Source organism: Euprymna scolopes, chromosome 20 (genome assembly GCF_053919585.1).
Source record: "Euprymna scolopes isolate OS-2025 chromosome 20, ASM5391958v1, whole genome shotgun sequence".
Lineage (NCBI taxonomy): Eukaryota > Metazoa > Mollusca > Cephalopoda > Sepiida > Sepiolidae > Euprymna > Euprymna scolopes.
Genome location: NC_136501.1, coordinates 66,233,089 through 66,259,995, shown reverse-complemented (window position 1 = coordinate 66,259,995; position 26,907 = coordinate 66,233,089). Strand labels below are relative to the sequence as shown.

At 34.0% G+C, this 26,907-nt stretch overlaps 1 protein-coding gene and 1 pseudogene across 1 annotated transcript in view; both read right to left on the bottom strand.

The window, feature by feature from the left end:
- Positions 1-25,195, bottom strand: part of LOC145241462 (thioredoxin domain-containing protein 11-like) — a 104,255-nt gene extending 79,060 nt beyond the window's left edge. Inside the window, exon 1 of the mRNA XM_080104442.1 lies at positions 25,003-25,195. Coding sequence (XP_079960568.1) covers positions 25,003-25,112 — 110 coding nt within the window. The 5' untranslated portion in view covers positions 25,113-25,195. The remainder of the gene's footprint in view (positions 1-25,002) is intronic.
- On the bottom strand, positions 15,001-15,221 carry LOC145241790 (U2 spliceosomal RNA; annotated as a pseudogene).
- Positions 25,196-26,907: the final 1,712 nt, after the last annotated feature.

The following is a 26,907-nucleotide window of genomic DNA, read 5'->3' as shown; positions in this document are numbered from 1 at the left end:
TGAGCCTGAACAGTTGTCAGCCAATGAGATTTGGTGGAATCTGAGAAGGGAGAATTTATTATTTTTGAATTTGGGAAATGGAAAGATCATGGTATGTCTGAGTATAGGATCTAGTTAATAAGAGTGCAACCCCAGATTGAAAGTGCAGAATTCCTCCCAGTGATGAATGGGGGTGGTATGATGATTCGCTATCTAGAGGGGAAAATAGGAACTACTTCCTCTAAAGATAGTTGTGATTGTGATAATGTTGCTCCTAGGATGTAATGTAAGATTTTATTATAACAACTAAATGTGTCTAAAATGGTGTTTTAAAGTTACACAAGATAGTAACTAATAGTCTAGACATAATAAATTTGTATATGGCATCTGTTGTTACAAAGCTACTGTACTTTGGTCCAGACGGGAATTTCTGCTATCAAAATATATAGGAGATAAACATTAGATAAAATTCTCAAAAATTGTTCATAAACAAAGTTGCTTTCCTAGAACTGCCCACCTGTAGAACTATATAGTAGGGTTGTTTCCCAGCTAACTACAACATGATAGCTTTCAAGTCCAATGTAAACAAGTTCACCTTGACAGAGTTCAAAATAGACTTCATAGACTAGTACAGGGATGCCCTTTCCTTTTTCCTGCAACCTCTTTCCTACAGAACAGATGTTGCTGACCTCTCTCTCCTATCATTATTTTCATTGCAAGTACTCGTCTGAGCTCCAATCTATCGTCCCCCTCGCCAAACTGTCACAAAAACCACTTGTCTAGCTGAAAACACTATCAATAATTTTCCCCACTCTTTATCTGCGTCCAAACTTAAAATGTAGATTCCATGAACAACGCTTCTTTCTAAGAACTGCACGCCTGTAGAACTCTTCGGTTTGCCTGCTTTCCAGCTGACTACAATATGGTCATCTTCAAGTTCGACGTAAACAAGTTCTTGATGAGCAGTTCCCTTAAGTAATCCAATTTATCAAATTTCCATTAACACTTACTACAATATTGTACCACTGACTACTGTACACTCATTAACCCTTATCTTTAAGTGTAATCTGGGCTTTGATAAGTGGCGACTCCTGTGTAGAAAAAAAAAACTGAGCAATCTTCCTAATCAAATTCTAATCAATTTGCACCACTATCCATCATTAGTGTTGTCTCACCAATCACCTGACACTTATTTACCATTATCCTCGAGTGGCCTTCAAGCCTTGATAAATGATGACTTCTTTGCAAAAAATGAATAAAAAATAAAGTATCTGGAAGTTCATTCTTTTGCCATTATTTCTGAACTCATCCAATTTATCACGTTCTTAGTAATAATATTTTTAATTATTAGGTCATTTGTTGCAAAACTATATAATACTCTACTAGTTATAATTATAATACTTGCCCGGGAATGTCTTTACTTTGTTTCTATTTTTTTTTTTTTTTTTTTTAATTAAAACTAAACCGATGGGAGGGGTAGGGCAAATTGTTAGTTTGTTTTATTAAAATGATTTTGAAAATAAATTTTTTCTCATTGGATCCAATTATTAATTGAACTAAATCGTGATAGTCACTTTTTTTAGTAAAGGGGATTGCCACCACTCAGGAAGTATGCCCCCCCCCATTTCCCTATACTCAAAATTTTTAAGCTGATTTTAATGCAATTTAAAGCACAATTAAGTTACAAAAATAGATTCTGAATTTTTTCACAAGGGGTCTATTTTAAAATCTTTTGAGAGGAGTTCAATCCCTATAAAATTAGCACTCGTTTGTTAAGTTCTATTTAAAGAGAAAATAGACACTTATAAATTCTAAACATAAGATTACATTGTCAAAATAAAAACTAATCAGAAGTAAACTTCTCAAAATTAAAATTATTTCAAAGTCTGTCTGTTCAGTTATGTAATCTCTACATTCACACTTGATCAAAGCAAGGTTTTCAACTTAAGAGTCAACCTCTTCCATTCATTCAAATTAAGTGTGAGTGATGCATGTAACACACGGGTACAAAATCATGTGTAAGAAATGGTACGAAAATTTTGTGCTACATTTGTTTCGCTGAACATATAAGTGCATATAACCTTAAACAAAAATTACAACTGAGCAAATAAATGACTTATTGTTATACATGTAAAAAATGAAAACAAGATTATGTATACATTCATCAATATTTTGTCTTTATTTCAAGACTTCCTCGAAATGATCAATTTGAGAAAAATAACTTATTTCTTTAAATAGATTATTTTGCTGAAAGTCTTGAAATAGACAAAACGTTGTTGATTATATAAATAACTTTTCTTTTTTTTTTCATTCAGTTGGACTAATATGAGGTGCCTTCAATAAGTTTCCAGACTTTTTGTACAGGCATTTAAAATTGTTGACTTTTGAAAATTCTGTATGATATTGCTATGCATACTAAATGATTGACCAATTTTTATGATTTCAGGTTCAAATGAACAGCTACAGCAGGAATTGGAATACACCCTATTAAACCCCGATTGTCACGGCTGGTGAATTTCAAAAATGCAATCTGGACGTGAGGACACTTTAGAAAAACGATGTATGCAATAAAATTTTGTTTAAAACTTGGAAAAAATGCCACAGAAACATATGGAATGCTTCAGACTGTTTTTGGATCATCTTGCATGAATTGAGCATCAGTTTTTGAGTAGCATAAGAGATTCAAGGAAGGCAAGAAGTCTGAGGGATGATGAGGTGTGGGAGGGGTAAGGAAGTCAGAACACCAAAGTTGATTAGCCAAATAAAGAATTTCTTGGATAAAGACAATCATGTGTCTACAAAGAAGAGCACAGTTTGATGTCAGTGTGGGAACTGTACACACAATTATTCACAATGAACCGAAGACGTGGAAGATTCGTGTTAAGTTTGTCCCAAGGGTGCTCAGAGATCAGAAAGAAAGACATTGTCATGACAGCAAGGAGATAGTCGAGCTGATCAATTCATATCCCACAGTTCTTCATGCTCTGGTGACCTGCGATGAAAGCTGGATCTGCTGCTATGATCCAGAGACCAAGAGACAGTGGAAGCATGCTGACTTTCTTAGACCCAAGAAGGCCAGACAAAGCAACTCCACCCAGAAACTTATGATCTCTTTATTGCCAATACGGGCATGATCTATACGCACTAGGTTCCCACTGGACAACAAGGAATACTATGTTGAGGTTTTAAGGGAGTTCAAGAAGAGATTCCGTTGAAAGAGGCCAGCACTCTTCAAATTTGTTGAGTGGCATTTTCACCAGGCTAATGCACCAGTCCACAACTCCATTGTCACAGACTATTTGACCAAGATGGACATCAAGACAGTTCCTCACCCTCCCTATAGTCCAGACTTTGCTCCCTGTGATTTCTCGTTATTCCCTAAACTCAAGGAAAATCTTAAAGGCTGTCGTTATGAGACAATTGAGGAGATGAAAGAGGCTGCGACGAGGGTCATGACATGCTTACAGAAGAGAAATTCCATGGGCCTTCCAGAATTTGCTAGAATTGTACAAGTGCATTGCAGCTGGAGAAGATTACTTTCAAGTGAACTAAAGTTTTATGTGTGTACTATCAATAAAAGTGCCCATTCGAAAAAAGTTTGGAAACTTATTGAAGGAACCTCATATTTCAATCACTCACACACATATATATATATATATATATATATATATATATATATAATATATATGTATATGAGAGAGAGAGAGAGAGCTGAAGTACACGGTGTTGCCAGGTTGTACTTGATATATTTGAATATTCTGTCCTCATACATAATTATCAAATTGATTAAACAAATTTACAGTAGCTTTTTTTTCACATCCCTCATGAAATAGCAGTAGTAGGTGCATTTTATGTTATAGAGGTCTTGCAAGTAGCCCCAATTCTCTGTTCTAGTTTAATCTTACCTTTTACTCCTTTCAAAATATAATGTAAGAATTGCAATTATTATTTTATATCTTAGTGCATATCTGAAAACTGAAATCTCCTTTAGCTTTAAATATTTAATGTACAATACGTATATAAAGGTGATATTAATATTCTGTTAATGAAATAATTAAAATGTAGTTTCCAGCAGCACATATCTAAACACTGGTAAATGCACCTGTAGCATTAATTTTGAAGAGCCTCTACATAAACATTTTGGATGTGACCGCTAACAGGTATGTAAATGTAGAGTTTTTCAGAACTTCCAATGCATGAATAACCAACATACAACTGACCACGAGAAAAGCAAGGTGTCTGATGATCAAGTCCAACAACTTTGAGTCTTTATCCTTGAGCTTTATTTATAAACATGGCAAAAACTAATTTTTATTGGGAATTGTAAATGCTTGAACTGAAATGGCATATCAGAAGGAATAGAGTGAATTTGTGGAATTAACATTTTCATCCTTAAAATTTCCAATTATTATAATGGTTTCCAGAAAATTAGTTTTCAAAAATTTTGTCCCATTACAGTTTAGGTGGATCCAGATTTCTTAATATAACTGTAGTTCCTTCCTTCAATATCAGGTTATTATGTGGCATTCAAGCGGTTGTAGTAAATTCTACAGGAAATTCTACTGCCTGATCTTCATTAATAACATCATCAATGAATTGATAACTCTTGCAAAAGATGATAATTAATCATATCAACACCATCATTTCTAACGACCAAGATTGCTCTTTCACAAAGCCATTCAACATTGTGGAAATATTTAGCAATATCTCGGAAAACCTTAGTAATCAGGTCACCCACTGAATTTACCATCTGGCCACATGGTAATTTGTAAATCTCTATTTAATGTTATTGAACAATTGCCAATGAAAAGGAGGTGGTTTGAGAAAAGTGCTGCAGACTGTTCAAATAAATGTGTCCTCATAATATTCTCCAAACTGAAAACCAAAAACGTGGTTACTATGCAGTATTGCAGAAGTGTCGGATTTTCATATCACATTTTAAACGGAAAGAAAGAATTCAGGACTAAATCAAATGTTCAGTTCCCAAGAACCGCAACATTTTATTTTATAGATAAACCATTTATTGCAGATTATAACATTTTGTTAGACTTATCTCTCTTACCACTCTAAGGATAACTTATAGTAATATCAAATATTAATAATGTGAAGTTCTGGTGTAGGATGATTTTGGAATTTGATGTAAAAATAAAAGTATACAATATTGTAATGACTTGGCAATTGCCGTTTGGCACTTCTAATAGCATGGAGTGGTCGAACATAAACTTTATAAAATTTGTTTTTAAGCAAATTCAAATTTTATTAAATTTCATTTAAAAATAATGAGTAAGAAAACTTCTACTTCTGTTTGAATGATTGCTTTCATGTCAACATTTCATCAGTCTCATGGCAGTTTTTGGATTGTACATATTGGCGGATGACAATTTGAGTATTTTGGCAGATTTCCGTCAGGTTTTGATGGTAAATACATTTTTTGTTTTTGTTGTCATGGTTATGAAAATTGTATTTACGGATATAAAATATTCTCCTTGTATATTTCGATATGAAGTGTCAAAGATAACTGACTGCATTTATTAATCATATCTTTAAAATATAAAGTAGATGAGGCAATTGATTTGTTTAGGTGTGAAATTGTAACTAAGTTTATTTTAGGAAAGAAGGAATTCAAATGTATCAAATTCATTGAAATATTGGATAATTATCTGAAAAATTTGTATTTTAGTCAGACCAATTATTTAAAAATTGTTGAAATTAATATTTGTTCATCTAATTGTTAAATTAATTAAAAAAGAAAAGATAGGTAGGTCTCCGTATATTTAATGTAATGTCTGCAGCCAATAAATTCTTATTTCTTTTCCACAAAAAATTATTTAAGGGAAAAAAAAAAAAAAAAAAGAAAAATTCTTTACAAAAAAAAAAAAAAAAAAAAAAAAAAAGGAGAGAAGTTATTTAGAGAAAATAAGATTATCTAAAAGGGGAGATCATTTAAAGCAAAAAAAACAGATTATTAAAGTTAGGATAGAAAAATATTTTTAGAATCTCAAGCAATATTCATATATTACTTGCAAAAAATTATAATATATATATATATATATATATATATATATATACTAGCATCGATACCCAGCGTTGCCAAGATCGGTATGAAGTTTGATTTCACCACACTTGCTATACTAAGAATATCGAGCAGTTTTTCATTATACGAGGGGCGTGCAATAAGTAATGCTTCCAATTGTCTGATCTAGCTGAAATTTTGCATGTCCAATGGTTTATATCTATACGGGTTGTGTGGCAAATTACAGCTATGAACTAATTGTGGTTTCTGTTTTACAGGTGTTTGAACTGAGTCAGGTATGAAATGGAGCCTGTTGAATGTCAAGCAGTGATCCAGTTTTTGTATTTGAAAGGACGCACACCACAGAAGACTTTTGATGAAAGAAACTTATGGTCATAATGCCCCATCATATGACCTTGTAAAAAGCTGGCATCGTGAATTCAAACATGGCCGGAATGTGGAAACAGCTCCCAGACCTGGTCGCCCGCCCCCCTTCTGCCATTGATGAGGCATCTGTTCGTCAAGTTGAGGCTGCCATTTTGAAAGATCGGCGCATTACTATTCGCCAAATAGCCCAAGATGTCAAGATTAGTACAGGGTCTGTGGAAACTATCATTCATGACCATTTGCATATGCATAAGATGTCTGCCAGATGGATTCTCAGATTGCTCACACCATTCCAGAAGCAAGAACGTGTCGAGTGCTCGAGGATGAATTTGGAGACGTGCCAAGAAGATGAGTCAAAGTTTTTCAAAAGACTGATTACACAGGATGAAACCTGGGTCCATCACTATGATCCAGAGACCAGAGACCAAAGCCCAGTTAATGCAGTGGAAGCACTTGGACTCGCCACCTCCAAAGAAGGCAAGGGTGCAGTCCTCCGCTGGCATGGTCATGCTCACAGTCTTCTGGGAGCAGGACGGAGTAGTGATGACAGATTTCCTGGCAAAGGGTATCACAATTACAGGAGCCTATTATGCTTCACTTTTGAGGAAATTAAGGAAATCTATCAAAATCAAGAGGCGGAGCAAGATCAGCAAAGGTACCCTCCTCCTGCAAGACAACGCTCCGGTCCACAACTCGCATGTCGCCAGATCAGAAGCACGGGTGTGTGGTTATGAAATCCTCTCTCATCCTCTCTACTCTCCTGACCTTGCACCCTCTGACTTTCACCTCTTCCCAGCCATGAAGTTGTTTTTGAAAGGAAAGCATTTCCCAGATGATGCAGCCTTGATTTCTGAAGTCACATCGTGGTTGGAGGACCAACCCAGGGTGTTCTACAAAAACAGTCTCCAGAGCTGCATCAAATGATGGGAGAAATGCATAACTCTGGGTGGTTCCTATGTAGAGAAAGACTAATAACTGTGCCAAGTTTTGTTGCTCTACTGCTATGGAAAGTGGGTCAGGGGCATTACTTATTGCACGCCCCTCGTATGTCAACTCTATCCTTACCCCAACAAAAATTTCAAAAATAAAAGAAGGAATGAAAACACGAAAATGTAATCCCCCCCCCCTGAAAAAAGAAGTATGTGACAAACTCTCCACCAGATATTTCAGCAGAAGGGATACGAAGGAAGCTAATCTCCAGATATTGAGCACCTTTTTATGACTATATTCCAGTTTAAGCGAATTTCTTTTCTGCTACCTCACTCTAGAAAGATTTGCTTAACGGTCTGTTGCAACAAAAACAAACTGTAAATAATTCAGTTTCAAAAATACCAAAGTAGAATTTGTGTTAACCGAATGTTTATGTTATAAAAATGATGAGTTATGACTTATTGCGCTATTAAAAGAAAAAAAAATAAGCTACAATGTCAAATTTTGAAGAAAAAAAAAACTGGTAAAAGAAAAAAAAAATGTAAATGAAAGTTTTTTGTTTTAAATAAAGAATCGTAGTTGAATTGTTTGTTTATTTTAAAATAAAAATTCACTGGACCACAACGTTAATTGTGAAATCACGGAAATTATTTTTAAACTAATTCCAAAAATAATGCTTGAAAGTTTTTAGTTTTAATATCCGCCAAAAAAGAAAGCAAAGGACAAAGTTCACGCCCAAAGGAGATAACTAAAACCGATTCATAAAAAAAAATAGATGTCGGTAAAAATATATTAAATTAAATGTTATTAATATAAACCTAATTTAAATAATAAACTTAAATAGAACATTTAAAATAATTCTCTCACTATAAACAATAATTAATACACCGCTATTTAATAAAGTCGATTTTCCTTAATGTAATATGCAAATGAGGTCACCTCTTTAATCTTATACTTTGCAATAATCATAGAATATATAGGAATGAATGATCTGATAAATCAATGGATTTTTGTATATATTAATCAACTTGACAGACAGGAATACGAATTTATATATGATATATAATAAAAAGTGAAAGGAAAGAAACACAGGAATCTGACATTAGCCCAAGTAAGCTTTTCTATCAAAACCTGTACTTAAAATTTGTCCCCTGTCGTGTAAGATTTCCTTAAGAAAGAAGTATGAACTTTATTCACTGAATTTTATCGTCAGTTGTGAGGGATTCATTCATATATTACAAAAAATAAAGTTTTAAGTTTATGAAAATTGCAAAATTTGAAAAATTGAAATAGTTTTCTCAAAATTTAATGATTATATTTTATTAGTTAGGAAAATATATTTTGTAATAAATTAAATCTATTTTATGTTATAATTTTTTTACATTTATTTGAATTCAGTAAATGTGTAAAGAAAACTCTCAAAAAAACAAAACACACATTCAAAAACATTACAATTTTGATTGGAATTTGTTATGTTTAATTGATAAATTAATAAAAAAGAAAAATAGGTGTCTATATATTAAATTTAAAGTCTTCGGTAAAACTTATTTCTTTACAAAAAAAGAAAAAAAAAAAAAAAAAAAAAAGAAATCAAAAAAAGAAAAAAGGTTATTTAAAGTAAAGGAAAAGTTATTTCAAGAAAAAAATTATCTAAAGGGAACAGGAGGAATAATTATAAGAAAAATAACAGATTATTAAAGTTATGATAGACTATAAACATTTTCTATTTCAGGATCTCCAGCAATATTTACATATTACTGTATTACTTAGGGGAGGAAAAAAAACCAATAACCTGACATTAGCCCAAGTTTTTTTTGGGGGGGGGGGGGTATCAAAATCTGTACTTAGAATTTGTCCCCTGTTGTGCAAGATTTCATTAAGTAAGAAGTTTTTTTAATAGAATTGTTTTCAGTCCAGAAAGATTTCACAAAAAAATTTTTTTTTTTAATTTGTTAAAAAATTTTATTATCTCAGCCTCTAAATAAGCATTTTGCATTTCTGCTTACTGTAAAATGTTTAAATATATTTAAATTTATGCAGAATTCATATTCATTAATACAAAGACATGATTTCAAGTATTTTTTTTTTAAATGCCTTGGTGCCATCAGTTAAAATCCAGTCTTCTTAAAGAAATGAATTGATTTTGAACATGACAGAAAGAAATAAAAACATGTTGGCCAGTTGAAATGAACATTTCGCATTTCAACTTGCTGATTATTCATCCATACAAAGAATTAAACCATCCTTTGTGTATGATTACTATTTTCTGTTAATTTCAGTGTTATGTGATCAGTAGTTTAAAAGTTTATCTGTTAAATATTTTCACACACACACATAAGTTGCTGACAGACAGGCAAGCAAAGCAAGCAAAAAAAAAAAACAATGTAAGGTTGACACAAAACAACCTGCTAATTCGAAAAGAAAGACTTCTTTTCAACTTGTTCACCAACAGCAAATGGACACGTGTAATCAGTTTCTTAAAAAAGAAAAAAAAAATGGCTGGGCAGCAGTGAAGGGCGTTAATAAACCTGATAATATCAAAATAAATACAAGAGCTGAGGAGAAGATAAGGAATTGAACTAGGACACAAAAGAAAAATCTACAATATCATTCTAATCCTAACTGTTAACTGTTATTAAGAAAAGATTTTTAAATTTCTGTCCAACATACAAATATGAAAAATGTTATTTTAAAAATAAATCATAACAGACAAAACCTTTTATAGACAAGACAGCATTTAGACCTTGGAGGTCTGTCGGCTAATAGAAATTTGGAGCTCTTTAATTTCTTAGCATTGTGTTCTTTTGACTAACCAAACAAACAAAATCCCAAGCTTTCACTATAGATGCTCCCAGATACCGAAGAGACTTCTATTCTGAAAGAATCTTCCTTTGTACTGTTGGACTTTGAAATTCCCTCACTGTACCCAGTTTCCAACTGTACTACTGTGGACAGGTATCTCACTACTCGATTCCTTATAAGTTTGACACCTAATTCAATTTGAGGAAAAAGGAGATATTTTAATTTATGTGGATTTCATAAATATTATTATAGAGCTTATTATATTGTGCCCAATCTATCATAGTGCCCCCCCCCCCAGTGTAAAACATGCTTAAATATATTTTAATTTATGCAGTTTTTGTAAGTGGCTTAATTTTAAGGCCTTCTTATCCATCTGGTGCTAGCTCAAATGTTAACAACTAAGGATGGAGCGCTCAATGAAATTTTGATTTCATTTAGGTCTAGTTTTGAACTATTAATTTATAAAATAGTAAGTACTTATTACTTAAATCATTCCACCTGAAGGAGTTTCACATAAACAATTTTAAAATAGTTAAAAGTATCCCCATTAAATTAGGAAATAAAATGTTTTTGCTTTCTTTAGTTTTATTAAAGCCCATAAAACTATGTCCTTTTATACCAGTTGAATTTACACTATTTTTTATATAAACTTACATCAAGTGGAGTTTTATTTGCACTGACATAGATATTAAAAACCTAATTTTTCTATTTAAAAAGCATTAAAGCAAACTTCTTACTATACTCAGTCATGAATATGCGAGCGACTTCAGAAAGTAACTAATTTGCATATACCTTTGAAAATCGAAATTATTCATTATTTTTAGGGTTTCTTATTGAATGATTTCATTTAACTATCATGCTCAATTCTTTTTATGCATATTTTCTTCATTGTGTATAATTGCATAGCATTTAGGATGAAAAAGTTCTAGTACACACCTACACACCTACACACACATTAAATTTATGAATTGCTCCTATTAACAGTAGAGCTTTTTCTATCTTGATAGGTTTGCTTTATTAATGAAAATATTTTTTCAAGTTCACATATTATACTAGCATGGATACCCGGCGTTGCCTGGGTCGATATGAAGTTCGGTTTGGACACACCTGCTATACTAAGGATATTGAGTAGTTTTTCATTATTATGTCAACTCCATCATTACACCCACAACAATTTCAAAAAAAGATAAAAACACGAAATCGCCCAAAAAAGTAGTACATGACAATCTCCCCACCAATATTTGGAGAATAGCTTCTCTTTGTATACAAAGAAGAGATACAAAGAGAAGCTACTCTCTGGATATTTAGCACTTTTTCTTGCCGGTGCGCTAGAAAAACAATCCCCGCCTCCCCACAAAATAAATAAATAAATAAAAATAAATGATTAAAAAACTTTTCTTTCAATCGAAATAGCCAGAACTGCACGTGCGACCAAAAAAATAAAAAAATAAAATAAAATAAAGAATAAATAAATAAAATAAATTTTTTTTTTTTTTTAAATAAAAAAATATATTAAAAAAAATTTTTTTTTAAAAAGCGAGCTGTGGTGACTGGGCTCAAAGGCAAAAGTTACAGGCAAACGTGTTTGCCCACATGGCCATGAGTGATTATGTCATGATGTTACAAAATAAGCGTTTTAAACAGTTTTAGTGAATTACGTGTGCATGACTTGCGAAAACAGCAATGTGAAAACTAAATCCTCCCTTCCAAAAAGTGGTCCAGTTAACCACCACAGAATTAATCTTTTTTTCTAATTTTCATATATTATACATCCGAGGAATTGCTCTTTCAGATGTTACCAGTTTAGACCAGATTGGATGCACCTGACAAGTTTTTGGCAGACATACAAATACACAGACATATCTCCTTTATATAATAGACTCGTGGGAGGGGGGATAGGTGCTTGGCCATAAAATACGCTGAAATATTTTAATTTTTGCAGATTTTGTATTTATTAATTCAGAGCCAATTCTCTATTGAATATTATATTGTACCAAATATATAGTACCAATTTCAAAAGTTAAAAAAACAAAATGAATTGGGTGTCATCAGCTAGAATCGAAACCCAAACATTTAGTGCTTCAGATGCTTTTCCTACTGTTTGAGCTATCGACAAATAAGATTTAAAATTAAACCACTTCAAGCTATGAATGAATTTGTGCATGCACAAAAGTAATAGAAATATGTCGGCAAGTTGAAATGAACATTTGCATTTTAATTTGTCCACATTTCTGAATGTGTTATTTATCCATCCAAACAAAGATTTTACTCATAAACCATTACTATTTCCTGTTTATTTGTGTGTTATGTTACCAATAGTTTAAGAGCTTATTGGTTAAATATTTACAGAAACACACACGTTTTATTTATATATAAGAGAGCTTGTTTGCATGTGTGCGAAACGGTCTACCAAACTCCTCTCTTAATTTTTGGTCTACACACTTAAAACTTAATGTATAGGAGATTTGGACTTGTGGAACAAATTTGATTTTTATTTTAGGGAGTAAAAATAGCTAATAGGCCAAAATTGAAAAAAGAAAAAAAAGTTCAAAATTGACAGGAGTAAGTCAACTAAACCTGTTACTTCTGCACATGCATAAATATACATTTATAAGTTACAATGGCTTAATTTTTAACACTTTCCTTTTTTTTTAAGTTTCATAAATCATTTTAAAAGAATTAAAACAATTTGGGTTGCCATCATCTAGAATCAAAACTAAAACATTGAGCGCTCCATCCTTAGTCGTTAACATTTGAGCTAACATCAGATGGATAAGAAGGCCTTAAAAATTAAGCCACTTACAAAAAATAAATGTGGACCCTCCCCCTACCCCAATTAATTTTGTTCCTTGTGACCCCAAAAAAGAATGAAGATTACAACTGAAAATCATCTCCATATCCTGTCTTCAATTAGAATCGATTTAAAAAAAAACATTAAAACTAACACTATTTTCTTTGATTTCCTAAAATTCTTGAATGAAAGAATTCATTTTTTCCTTAACTAGTCACTAATTTGGTCCCTGGTGAGCCCCAAGTGAATAACTATTGCAATAACTATGTGCTATAACATTGTCTTACTTAATCAGCATGTGCAAAGTTCAGAAATGCATCATTTGTAGTTTCTAAGTTTCAGTAAAGAACTTTCCTTTTTCTCTGTACCAACAACTAAATAGAATTTTCATGAGAAAATTATCTCTACTAAAACCAACAATCTGTGGGACAAAATACAAGGCTGCTTCCCAACCGACTATCACATGACAGTCTTCAAGTCTAATATAAACAAATACATAAGCTGTCCTCTAGAATAATCAATTCTGCCCCTTCAACCCATTGTTTCTAATTCTCTTGTGGCGGCAATTTCTTTAACCCTTATCGTCGACCTTAAGTGGTGACTTGGGAAAAATAAAAATTAAAAATATAATTAGGTCAGACTATGAAAAAATAGTATTTTTAAGATAAAAGTGTCTTGGAGGAGAGCAAAAAAAATGTATGGTCAGCTTCTAAAAAGCTAAATAAAAAAAGACATTATCAATATTAAAACTATACATGAAAAAATAGCATAAAACTATACATGAAAAAAATAGCATAAAACTATACATGAAAAAAATAGCATAAAACTATACATGAAAAAAATAGCATAAAACTATACATGAAAAAAATAGCATAAAACTATACATGAAAAAAATAGCATAAAACTATACATGAAAAAAATAGCATAAAACTATACATGAAAAAAATAGCATAAAACTATAAACATGAAAAAAATTGATTTCCATTATGATTTTCAGAGGAAATAGATTGCAGCAGCTCGCTCTCCAGAAATATTCTTATAGCTTTAACAATACAGGAAGCCTGTGTTGCAAAAATACTGTTTTGTGTGTGTTAGGAAATACACAAGTCAAAAACATTTATGAACTCCAGCAATGGAGCCTGACATGCACAAGACAATACTGCTGTAACACAATGATTGTAGGAGTAAGGCGTGCTGTCTGTCCTGATGCTGCATTTGCGTCTTTGCCCTCAGACTGTGAAGAGGAGTTCTTCTAGACATACAATTTTTATTAAATAAAACCAGAGATATCTTAGTAAGATCCTCTTAATCCTTTCCTATAGAAGACAATACACGGTTTTCCAGTTTGAATCAAAAACAAGCCAATCTCTAAATGGTAGCAGGGCTTAAGTGAAATAAGTAGGAATGGAGTTTGAGAGTGATTGGCAGACAAATACAATTTGGGAAAGTTAAGATCAAAAATTTAAGGGAGAAGTAAGCATTTGAGAGGATCTTCATTAGATACTATGAGCCGAGTCCGAAGACTAGATAATACCAGATGGAGATTCATAACCTTTTTCCACCACAAACCAATCACTCCTGTTCACCTCCACGAAAAGTTGGTATTGAAAGTATGTGAACAGCATCTAGAGTTGTCATAGAGATGAAACAAACCCTAAGGTCACTCTTGCAGGAGTCTTTGAATCAAAGTGAAACATGACAGTTGCACATGCCATGCCCACCGATTTATTTTTTTTTTTGTTAAATCAATTTTATTTATTCTCGCTTTTCCAAATCACTTTCTCCATTTTTGCTTTGTTTAATCTTTGTCTTTGTTTCAATTGTGACGGATCCAAATCAAGGTCAACAGCTAGCAAGAAAAAGAAATGAAATAAAACACCTGTTACCACTAATCATCTACCCACAAATTTGACAGAACAATCAATAACTAAATGTCAGAATAACAATAAATTTTTTTTCTATGACATTGATAACATTATTTCAACTTTATAGTAGGGGGAGGGGGCTGTCCTAAAATCCTTTAAATTTATAAGCAAACATTTATGATAAGCATTTAACTACAATGTATGGTTCTCCACTGTAAAACATTCACAATAAGAACACATCTAGTTAACATTATTGTACCTATTTACTATGCCTCCCCACGGGACAGAGTTAGACACCAGGGTCGTTTTTTAACGTGGAGAAAAGGTACAAAAATAAAAATTGTCTCAGTCGTGGAGGATTTCTCCTCCACCGAAAGAGAACAAGAAATAGAAGTGCAGCATCTGAAGAACAGATACTACACTTTGATCTTGACCAAAAGGCCAAGAATGCGAACAATTGTAAAGAATTTTCCTTCATCTATCTATATATATTTATATATATAAAAGCGAAAATGTTTGTGTGTGTGTGCATTTTCACGTCTGTCCAAGAAAGGCTTTTTTCCGAGAAGCGATCGGTAGCCTCACAACTTCTTAAAACTTTATATTGTGCCTAAATGATAATATCTACAAGTTAACAAACGAGGTCGCCTGTCTATTTAATTTGCCCGACTTTAAAAAGATAAATATTCAACAATTTTTGATCGCTTTTTCGTATAAAAAAAAACAGAAGCGAACAGACTTACCGTAAATAAAACACTGTCCTGCACTCAATGTTAACGTCATTAACTCATCAATAATGGGCACCTGCCAAGTCGAACATTTTTTTTTAACACTTTATTATTTTCCAACTGCGCATCAAGGCTTTGTTTTTTTTGGGTTTTTTTAAACAACCGATTTTTGTTTTCATTTACCCAAAAACACACATACCTACAAAAACCTGGACAACGCCGGGTACGCCCCGCTAGTATATATATAAAAGGCAAAATGTGTGTGCACATTTTATGTATGTCCGGCAAAGGCTTTTTTGAGGGGGTTTTCGGGGGGGGGGGGGACTATGTTTTACAACTGTTTATATACCCCCTAGATCATAATATGTACGATTTGCGAACACACGTCACCTCTAGATTTATTTACATTTACTTTTACAAAATTCTTGCTATTTTGGCTGGTCTCGTGTGTGTTCGGCTTTTTCGTATAAAAGCGAAACTAATCTGAAGCAAAGGTGTGGTTCTCGGCCTCGTGCTGGGAACGTCCAGAAAGCAATCAGCTTTTGATCAATGCAGGGGAAACCCCTTATATCAGACAATTGCTATTCAATTTGGGCAATCCCCTTTTTAAAGGGAGCTGATCCCCCACCCCAACATCTTGGGTAAACAAAACCAGTCAAAGTTGAGTAAACAAACCCCCCCAAAAAACAGCCTGCAGTAAAAGTTAACTGCGCGATTTCTATGGCGTGATATTTGACCTCAATTTTAATACTTAAATAAATTCAAACATTTTTCTGTTACTCTCCCTTGCTGGCGCAGCAGTAAAATGTCTGGTTTTTTTCACTTTATTTTCCACCTTTGCCTCAAGGCTCTTGGTTCGATCCTATCTACCTAACAAAACTTTTTTTTTGTTACCCCCCCCCCAACACACACACAGCCAAACACCTGGGCAATGCCGGGGGGGTTTATTTTCCCAATTTTTTTAAGTTTAACATTGTTTTGTTTTGTTTTATATTTAAACAGGGTTATAACTTCGCCCATTTTGTTTTTATCTACCCCTCCCCAACACACACACACACCTCCAAACACCTGAGCAACCTCGCTAGTCTATAATATAAATCTTACCTGTCTGTTTAAATGAGAGGCAACAGATTTTCACGAGATCGGTATCACTTTGAAGCTTGACCCTTTGGACAACAAATATTGGAAAATTGGCTAAAAACATTAATTCCTTCACCCTCAACTGGGCACTTTTCTACAGGGAGGGGTCGCTTTCTTCGCAAGTCATTGCCTCTTTTCGATTGTCTAGCCTTAATTTAAACCTACATCACTTCCGGTTTGGCGATGGGCGCAACAGCTAATGCGTCACATTTTTTTTTTTTTCATTTTCTTTTCCACCTTCGCAGTACAACGTTTTTTTTTTATTTGCTCAACACACACCTACAAACACCCAGGCAACGTCGGGCACCCAGGCTAGTCTGTACATAAAATCAAATGAAACTTCCATAAATGGAGTTTCTTCCCGAGAAGCGATCATCTGTTAAGCCCAATAAAACAGTGTTTCACAGCCGAGTACGATCATCTTCATGACTGTCACCAAACACTCGTCTTAATAAATCCTTGTCTTTTCAATCTTTTTCAATCCTCTCATAGTATTAGTCCACATTCAATTGATAATCTCATTAACCTTTATTCTTATGTGGCCTTTGGGCATTAATAAGCAGTGACTAATCAATATAAATATAGAGTAAGTTTGAAGTACTGTTGTCATATTTTGACTAGTGAATTTCTCTCCCATTTTAGGGTTTCTGATAAGGTGCAGAAACCTATCAGTAATTTGATTTGGCTCAGCCTTTCTCCTCTGCAACCTCTCACAGATATGTTGCTAGTGCTTGTTTTTTCTATAAATACTATTATGGCACGTGTCCTTCATAATGCTCCAATCTATTCTGCTTCCTTTGTTCAGCTCGTTTCACTCATTGGCCGAGAAGTCTTCATCAATTTAATGTTTTGATATCTCATTGTAATACAGCTTTTTATTCCAAGAACTACAGCTTTGTGCAATTCTTCTTGCTGACAGTTTTCCAACTACTTATAGCCTTAGTCTTTCTTTTTTTTCTTTTTTTTTTTTTTGCAATAATAATCTTTTGTTTTTGTTAGCTTCTTACATTAAGTGGCTTCACACCTTGTCTGAAGTGATAAAAAAAATTTTTTTAAAAGGCTGAAGATTTGGAGCGACTCCATCAAAAATCACCACAAGCAATGACACATTGAAACCAATGTAACTGATACAATTTCGTGGAGAAAAATCTGTACCGCCATGACCGACATACAAACAACATCTTGTGTGGAAAAGACATTAAACAACAAAGTAACGGTTATGTTCTTAAAGATCAAATTCAATTCAAAGATAAATTATTAAATCAGCATTATTGTTGTATTAGGATTAGGTGAATATGCAGCTGCAAACTGAAAGAAAAGGTTTTATTAATCATGGTATAACCTTATTGAAATTCATTTGACTCTTCTAAACTCTTAACAGATTTCTATAACAGACACAGGAAAGAAAACTTGGAAACCTACTAGACACTATCCTCGAATGTCTAAGGTCTCTCTGAACAAGGGTTTGTTAGAATAACCTGGCATAAATATACTATTCCCTACAAGTAAACCCTGATTAAATACTCAAAATCACACAGTATTTGCATCCCAAATAAAATCTCCTTGGTATGGGCAACCTACACTGGCTTTTACAAGGAATCGTGCTCCTTTCCAAAGTGATGTTACCTCAAGTAACAACATGAAGCTGGATACTCAACCAGACTAGATGAATTCTTGTCCTGGAATTTGGTAAAGGTAAGACCAAGAGACCACAAAATATATACTATAACATATTTAAATGGGCAATTGTGGAAAGGGATGTAACGTTCTCAACTTTTTTACTAACTCATTGTTTGAGAAGTAAAAGAGAACCTGAATGAAACATTTTAATATCTATGTATCTAATATAGTGATCAAGTGTTAGACCCTGGAAGTGAGCCTTTGATACGAGAACTTCGACTGAAGTAAAATTAAATATATATGAGAGGGAGAGCGATTACAAGCAATGCCCCCAATAAAACCTACAGCACTTTCTTATTAAATGATATATTAAATGAATTCATAATCAGGTGTATTTTATATTAATTAAATCAATATAGTTTTTTTTTCAAGTTCGTCAAAATAAAAAAAAATTTTAAATAAAAAACAGTCAAATAACAAATGTTTTTTGTTGTTTGATTTTCTTTTTGGTTGAGAATTGAGTACAAAAAATAAATTTGAAAGCAAGATTATTTTAAATCGATATTTCAATTTTTTCTTTTATGAGCATTTTTTTATATTATTCAGGCAAATATTTTCAAAGTTTCGACAGATCTTCAGATGCACCTTTTTGCACTTCAGAACCCATAAGGAATTTTGAACTGAATAATTTAATACACCGGGTAGATTATTCTCCTTTTGTCAGCCATGATCGGGTAAGAAATACAAGTTTTATTCTTAGTTATTAAAAATTGAACTTTAAGTCTACAGAAGACCGTCACTCAGAACTGATTGTTAATGAACGTCTTTTAACCATGGAGTCATGGGTCCTTATAAAGAACATAACGCTTCTATCTGGTCATGAGTGATGAAACAAAAATCTACATCAACCCCTATCCCAACTTAAATTTAAAAGGGATTCAGTTTGAAAAGATGCACCTCAAGAAGGTTAACGGTTACATTGCCAAACCGTTGTGAAATCGGCCAAGATGAGAATACCAGTACAATACATGAATGATATTTTGTTTTTGTTTTTTTAATTATAGTCGAAAGAAAATGATTTGCAGACTGTCAATAAAAATTAACATGTTTATATAAATCAATACCCAATATTCGCTCAATAAAATCCGGTAACAATTTACGACAATAGCCAAATATACAAAATGAAACCTGGGTTCCTGAAGCAGAAATAAAACCATTTAAAGTTGAATTTTAGTGGTATCAGCGACTTTTCAATGTATTGTAGCATTGTAGTTTTCTGTAAGTTGCTTTTTATTTTAGTTTTTGTAATTGCTAGTGTTGTTTTTTGTTTTTGCGATCATACATTTTATTTATATTTTGTATTTCATGCAAACAGCTTATCTGTTTGATTCTCTTAAGGAATGGGTATCCAGACAATTTCAGTGCCTATTTACTGAAATAGTCACAAGTATTGGAGGAGAAACCTGGGTCAGTTCTGGAAATAACCAAAACAGTTTATGATTTGAAAGCCGCAAAATATATGTAAAAGGCAGACAACAGAATGAAGAAAAAAAAAAAAAAGGTGGCTTTCAAAGCATAAAGTACTTCAGCCATTCCGGGACTGACTTGGATTCTCCGTAAATATGCAGGTTGCGGTGCGCTCACATCGTAGCTTATGTTTTGCCACGCCGACAATTTTTTTCAGCGGTCAACAATCTTATATACACTGCCTAACGGCAAATAACCGTCTTCTCAAGTCAAACTGAGGTGAAGTAAACTTAATTTCAACTTTTCCTCCATGAAAATGGATAGCAGAATCGAACATAAACACAATCAATTTACACATAAAATTCTTTTGGTTGTAGTGGATTCGGCGGAGAATTACTTCTGTTCATTTGTTTTCTCTCTCTGAGACCGGCGCATGTCGTAACAATACCTTTTCATAAATACAGCACATTGGCAGCCAGCCCAGCAGTTTCGGCCGGTCCCTGCAGGGGCTGGCCATGAATCTCAAAGACCATATGTAGAGGAAACCCCACATATAAGATCATTGCCCTTGTGGCAATCAGTTATTGGTCAATGTAGGGGAACCCCTTCATACTAATTGTCACTATCCAGCTCCCCTGCTCCCCGGGGAGCTGGTCCGCAGTTCCCCAATCTCTCCACATTAAAAAACGGCCTTGTGCCTAATTTGCTCAGTGGGGAAGCAAACAAATACAGCAGTTTCAGCTGGGCACTAGCCCTGGCCAAGGGGGTAGGAGGAGATTCCCGAACGACGACTGATGTTACCAGTCACGTCGACCAAATCCACCAGCGCCGAAGGATTCCAGTAGCAGCAGTTCAAACAGCCCTTATCAGGGCTAATAAGTTTTTTCACAAATGCGATTCATTACTGCTTGCTTCCTGAGACTCACCAGCAACGAACTTCACTTCCAGTCTCCAGCGCTTCCAGCTCACTCCCACAGCTTCCTGCTCATTCCTGCAGCCTTTCCAGCCCTTGGTGCCTCCTAAAACCTCGCCTGACACCTCGCTCCTCCGACCTGCAACCTTGCACCTCTGGTTTGCTACCTCACTCGCACCTTGCTCCTCCTGTCTGCAACCTTGCTCGCATCTGACTCCCTACCGATTGTCCGTTCCTAAACACTGATCCCTCCGTTCTCAGTGTCGTTCGTTCCTAAACACTGACCGAGTTCTCAGTGTCCACTGTCCATTCCGGATCGCCTTGACGTCCAGCTGATCGTTCCAGACCCAGCAAGCAACCCTGAACGACGCTACATCTGGAGTATCTGTTCCTGACCTCCAGACTTTAGCCTCCAGTGACATGCGACCTTTCAGGCGACCAGCATCCAGATCAAATGATTTTTTGCTTCCTTTAAAAAAATAAAAAGCGAACCCTCGTCTTTAACCAAACAATCTGTGTCATTCTTCTTTGCCTTTTTGCTGTTTACTTTTTGCCTGTGTCTACCTTGTTAGTTGTTGGGTCGATTGTTCCCGCAACACCCAGGACCAACTCAGTAATTACTGAAATCTTCTGGATACACATTTATTTAAGTAACATTTATTTTTTTAGACAGTGGACTGGTGGACATATATATATCCCCCAGTCATACAAAATAGGAAAAATGAATTGAATTGAGGAAGGAATGAACAACGCGTTTATTGAATTAAATGAACTAGAATTTATTTCATGAAGAAACAAATGTCAAAAGGGTACAGCACGTGTTTAGTTTGGCGTGCGTCTCTCGCTGTTAACTGGTGAGAGGGAAAGTCTATTGTTGCAGAGAGAGAGTGAAAGTCAATCCAGGCCATGGAGATAGAAAGCGTGTAAGGTGTACATACTCTCTGTTGACTCTTGCCCCACACATAGTAGCAGGGGACGTGACGCGCGTGGGCGCGCACTCCCCGAAAGGGAGCGGTTGGTTCGTCGACCACTTAGGTCGGGAGCCGAATCGAAAAGGAGGAAACAGCTCAGGTCTCTTGCTTTTATAGTTGTTTCCGGTGGTCTTTTGCGCATGTGTGGATTTCCTTTAAAGGGAAGTGACGTTGCCCATATGTGCGAACGTTAGCGTGTGTGTGTGTGTGTGTGTGTGTGTGTATGCACGTGAATGTGGGTGTATGTACGTGAACGTGAATATATCTATGTGTGTGTACGTGTGCGCATATGTGTATGACAAGAAAAATGGCTTGAGATGTGGACGCATGTTTTTGTGCGAGACTAGAAAGGGCTCATACAAGACTTGGTTTGTGTAGCCTTCGTGTCCTCGTCTGCAGAATTCACGGAATGATTCACCAATAGTCAGAAACAACTTTTTGTACCTTTTCGTTATTAGAGCAAAATTCGAAATATCGAGTTTCAATTAAAACCAATGAGATTTATTGGTCATGTCACAATAATAAACATATCCAAACATTACGAAAAACAATAAGGTAGAAAATAAATTATTAATGAAAATAATTAGTGAAAATTGAGTTTTTGGTCAAGATCAAAGTGTAGTATCTGTTCTTCAGATGCTGCACTTCATTTTCTTGTTCTCTTTCGGTGGAGGAGAAATCCTTCACGACTGAGACAATTTTTATTTTTGTACCTTTTCTCCACGTTAAAAAACGACCCTGGTGTCTAACTCTGTCCCGTGGGGAGGCATAGTAAATAGGTACAATAAACAGGAGAGCTCGAACTGTACCAATGGAGGTCATTATTTCCTGAAAACTTGGAAAATCTTAGACCAATGTAGTTTTGCACGTATGCCTAAAAGTTAGATACGTGGTGACGACGTGACACCAGAGATGAAAGGGCCGTTTCCAAATTTGCGTGAAAGGAAAACAATTATAAAACGCACACAAAAATAAAACAATCCGCAAAACAAATTCAACAATATAAATAAATAAAAAAAAAAAAAAAAAGATCCAATATAAAATAAGCATAGTTTTTTTGCTTTTCCGTTTTAAGAATCCGGGTTCCATTTTGTGTGGTCGCCGTTCGTTTGTGTTGAGTCGTTACTGGATTTCACCGAACCAATATTGTCAACCATGGTGATCGATTTTTACGAGTACCAAACTTAAGTGCACTTTTGGTGAATGTACAGAATAGTTAACAAAGCTTCCCCTCCCCATCTTATGTTTTATTTTTCTAACGATATTTTATATTTCATTAACTAGGTTTGTTCTTTCACCCATTTTTTATACACATCAGGCTTCGAAATAAACACAATCGTTCCAGATTTGTTTTTAGCAGTATTTTTTTTTTTTTTTTTTTTTTTTAAATCTGAAACATTTGGAATTATGTTCAATTTCAACTAAATATTAAATCGGGTTTTATTTTAATTTACACGCAGTAATACCCGACATTTATAGGAATTGGAAGAGGGACATGGTCCGTTTGTACTGGATCCATAACATTAACACCACATTCCTTTTATTATTCGTCTATTTTACAAATTAAATTTTTAGAGTGAATTTAAAAATTCATTTGACTAAGTGGGAGGGAACTTAGTTAATTAAATTTATAGCCTACCTTCCTCGGGGAAAACACGGTGTTTACTAGGGAATTGCGTGTACGACGGTTTGATTTCTAATCCCACCCACTTTTTTTTTTTTCTTTATAATTGTCCCTATTTATAATGCCTCCCCACGGGACAGAGTTAGACACCAGGGCCGTTTTTTAATGTGGAGAAAAGGGGCAAAAATAAAAATTGTCTCAGTCGTGAAGGATTTCTCCTCCACTGACAGAGAACAAGAAATTGAAGTGCAGCATCTGAAGAACAGATACTACACTTTGATCTTGTCCCGGATTATTGTCAGGTTACAAACATTGTATTTCTTTTTTATTGGTGCCAAGAAGCGCAAATGTAGACTCCACGACAATGTAGTCATTATTATTATTCTTTTTTGTTTGTTTGTTGTCAAAAAATATACTTAGGATCCAAAACTAGGATTGAAAATGTAATTTTGAATATAGCACGCCACCTGGCATTGCCCGATCGTAAATACGCTTAATTATATTGGACCTAAATGCTTTAAAAAGTTAAAAAAAAAAAAAAAAAAAAAAAAGTGACTTGTGCGTGCGCCACCTCCGAGAATAGAAACCAAAACGTTAGCTAAGAATAAGGTTTGCTGTAAGGCTTAAAAATTAAAACAGCAAACAGTAGCTATTACGTTACGCATGCATATTCGTAATGCCGTCGTTCGACCTTCATTTGGCAAATTCCATTTTTTTTTAAATTTCACACAGATTTTCCGCGGCTAAAACCTACATATAAAATTCTGCATGGGTTCGAATACCCTATATATTAAGTTTCATGTCTGAACCAAAAACTGACAGGAGTTTGGTAGACAAATTTTTTAAACAAACATATATACGCATACATAAATATATATAGAAAGATTTGTTTACTATCACCTTTTTTACGCAAATATCAATCATGTACAATATCTGCATGAATTACACGTAATAGTTAAAGATGACCGAAACAAACTAGTAGGTAATTAAAATTAATGTTTTAAAAGGAAAATGTAAATTAGCTAGATCTTTTGCAGATAAATGCAATTCCAAAACTCGTATATAACAAAGTTATATATATATTTTTTTAATAAACAGGAAAAGGTTATTTTTTTATTTTGCTTTTTTGTTATATGAATATCAATACACAAAAAAAGTTATAGGAGTATAAATAAGGGGGTGGAGTCCGTAAGAACTTCGTGAACAACAAATAGGAACTTAGTGTAAAACATGCTTATAGCAAGTGTGCTTTATACAGAAACGGTTTAGGTTTCGTTCCTGGCATAAATGACCAAATTAAATTGGATAAAACGTCATCCACAGAAGAACCTGTTCGCTGTATCACAGCTCTTCGATGTGGCTAGACAAGCAAATGCTTCAAGCGTAGATTGAAACCAGACTATTTTTCCGACAGTCGGCGAGAGAAAGAAAGAAAAAGGGACAAAGTGATAGAATCTATCACTAATAGAAGGTAGAAGAGATAGAAAGAGAAGAACAAACAGAAACATATATATATATATATATATATATATATATATATATATATATATATAAAGGAAGGGGGGAACCAGCTTTAATACATCAAATCTAGTCTCGTATGCGATTCTATAAATTTCATAAAACTGAACTATTTTCCTTTATTTCTCTCTAATAAGAAAGTGATAGAGAGGAAGAACGCTAGTGGGTTGTTGCGGTGTTTTAATGGCAAAAACAATCACACACGGACGAGTGTTATAAACGAGAAAGATGGCTAAATAAGAACGTCGACGCACCTGTTTCCATATCTGGTAATGAAGGTGACCAGGGCGATTGAGATGAAGACGAAAAGCTGAGGGTGTCGCGCCATGGCCCTGACGCAAACATGTGGCAGCCACTGCCACATCCTCCATTGGCTCCACGTCACATCTCGCACTTTCACGCGAGACTTATATCCTTTCCCCACCACCCGCCACCACTGTTGCTGCTGCTGCTATCAGCTGATGGGACTATTACAGTAAACCTGGCGTTCTAGGTTCAATCCCATGTCCCCCAAAAGAATGTTCTTTTTAATTATTATTATTTATTTATTTATTTATTTATTTTATTCACTAGAAGTAGTCGCACAAGTCATGATTAAAGATTATCTTTTAGAACAACTTGTGGTGTTCACTGGAGTCTGAGTGACAAGTTTCCCAAACTTCCAGTACTCTCCACCTCTTTTGATAATCTTTGCAAAAGAATTTGCGTTATCGCAACAGCCGCTTACCATTGATTTCTCGTTGGCAGCGGTTCTTGGTCTTCATTGGAATTTGAGTGGCAATAAGCCTCCCCCAAGGTCTCAGTCCTCTTTGCACTCAGCCAGCAGAGGTCTGGCTAGTGCTTTCTCTCCTCTTTCTTTCCATCCTCCTTGACCCTCATTATTTGGTGTTGTGTCCGTTTATGGTGCCACTCAAAAAAAAAAACGGGGGGGGAGGAGGTATCTTACAATTATACAGTTTCAGTTTTCATGATTCCATTTGTGTTTTGCATATGCAGCCGTCTCTGTGTCCAGTCTCTATATAGTTTATGTGTGGTGTTAGTCTCCATATTCAAGGGGTTTCCTTAATATTTCTGCAGTTTTCATTTATGAAATTTGTTGTAGCTTCTCAGCCATCCCTCTGATTCCAATCTTTCCCATTCTTTTTTCAAAGGTTTTCGATATCATTCCTAGCACTCCTACTATTAATGATGTTTATTATTATTATTATTATTATTATTATTATTATTATTATTACTATTATTATTATTATTATTATTATTATTACTATTATTATTATTATTATTATTATTATTATTATTACTATTATTATTATTATTATTATTATTATTACTATTATTACTATTATTATTATTATTACTATTATTATTATTATTACTATTATTATTATTATTATTACTATTATTATTATTATTATTATTACTATTATTACTATTATTATTATTATCATTATTATTATTATTATTATTAACAACAACTATAACAACAACAGTAGTATTATAGATAAGGATTCTCAAATAACTCCACCCAAGAAAAAAAAATTAGATTCTACTTTTAATATTATTAGAATTTAAAGTGGGAGATCAGTTTCTCCATAGAATAAAATCTCTCCAGAGAATTATCTGAGCTTGGAACATCATGCTTGAAGTGAACGTTCTATAAAATAAGCAAACAGTGCATGTTTTTATAAAAATATTTATTTTAATATTTGAAAAAGTATTTTAAGAACTCAGGAGTTTCGCTGATATGCAACCCGTCTGTTCTCAACAAAGTAAAGAGTCTAACTTTTTACAACTCCAAGTTTCAACTAAATTACAAATCTTCACTCATGGCAAAAAAGGAAAGAGAGAAAGAGATAAAAAGAGAGAAATAGAGATAGAAAGATGCACGTATATATGTGAATGAGAAACAAAGATATATTTGCTTACAAATTCTGCTGGTCAGCAAACTTGAGTTGACTTTCTGACAACGCTAGTCAACCTCGATTGCTTTGATCGGTTGGGATTTTATAAACATCTGAGTTAAGATTAAATTTGATTAACAACATGCTCTAAAGTCGGCATGTTTATAATTGACGCAATTTAAATTAAGCCTAAGATAGGCATAAGGTTTTTATACATGGGTAGCACCAGCTTCTCAAAAAGGTCTCTTTACCATTGTG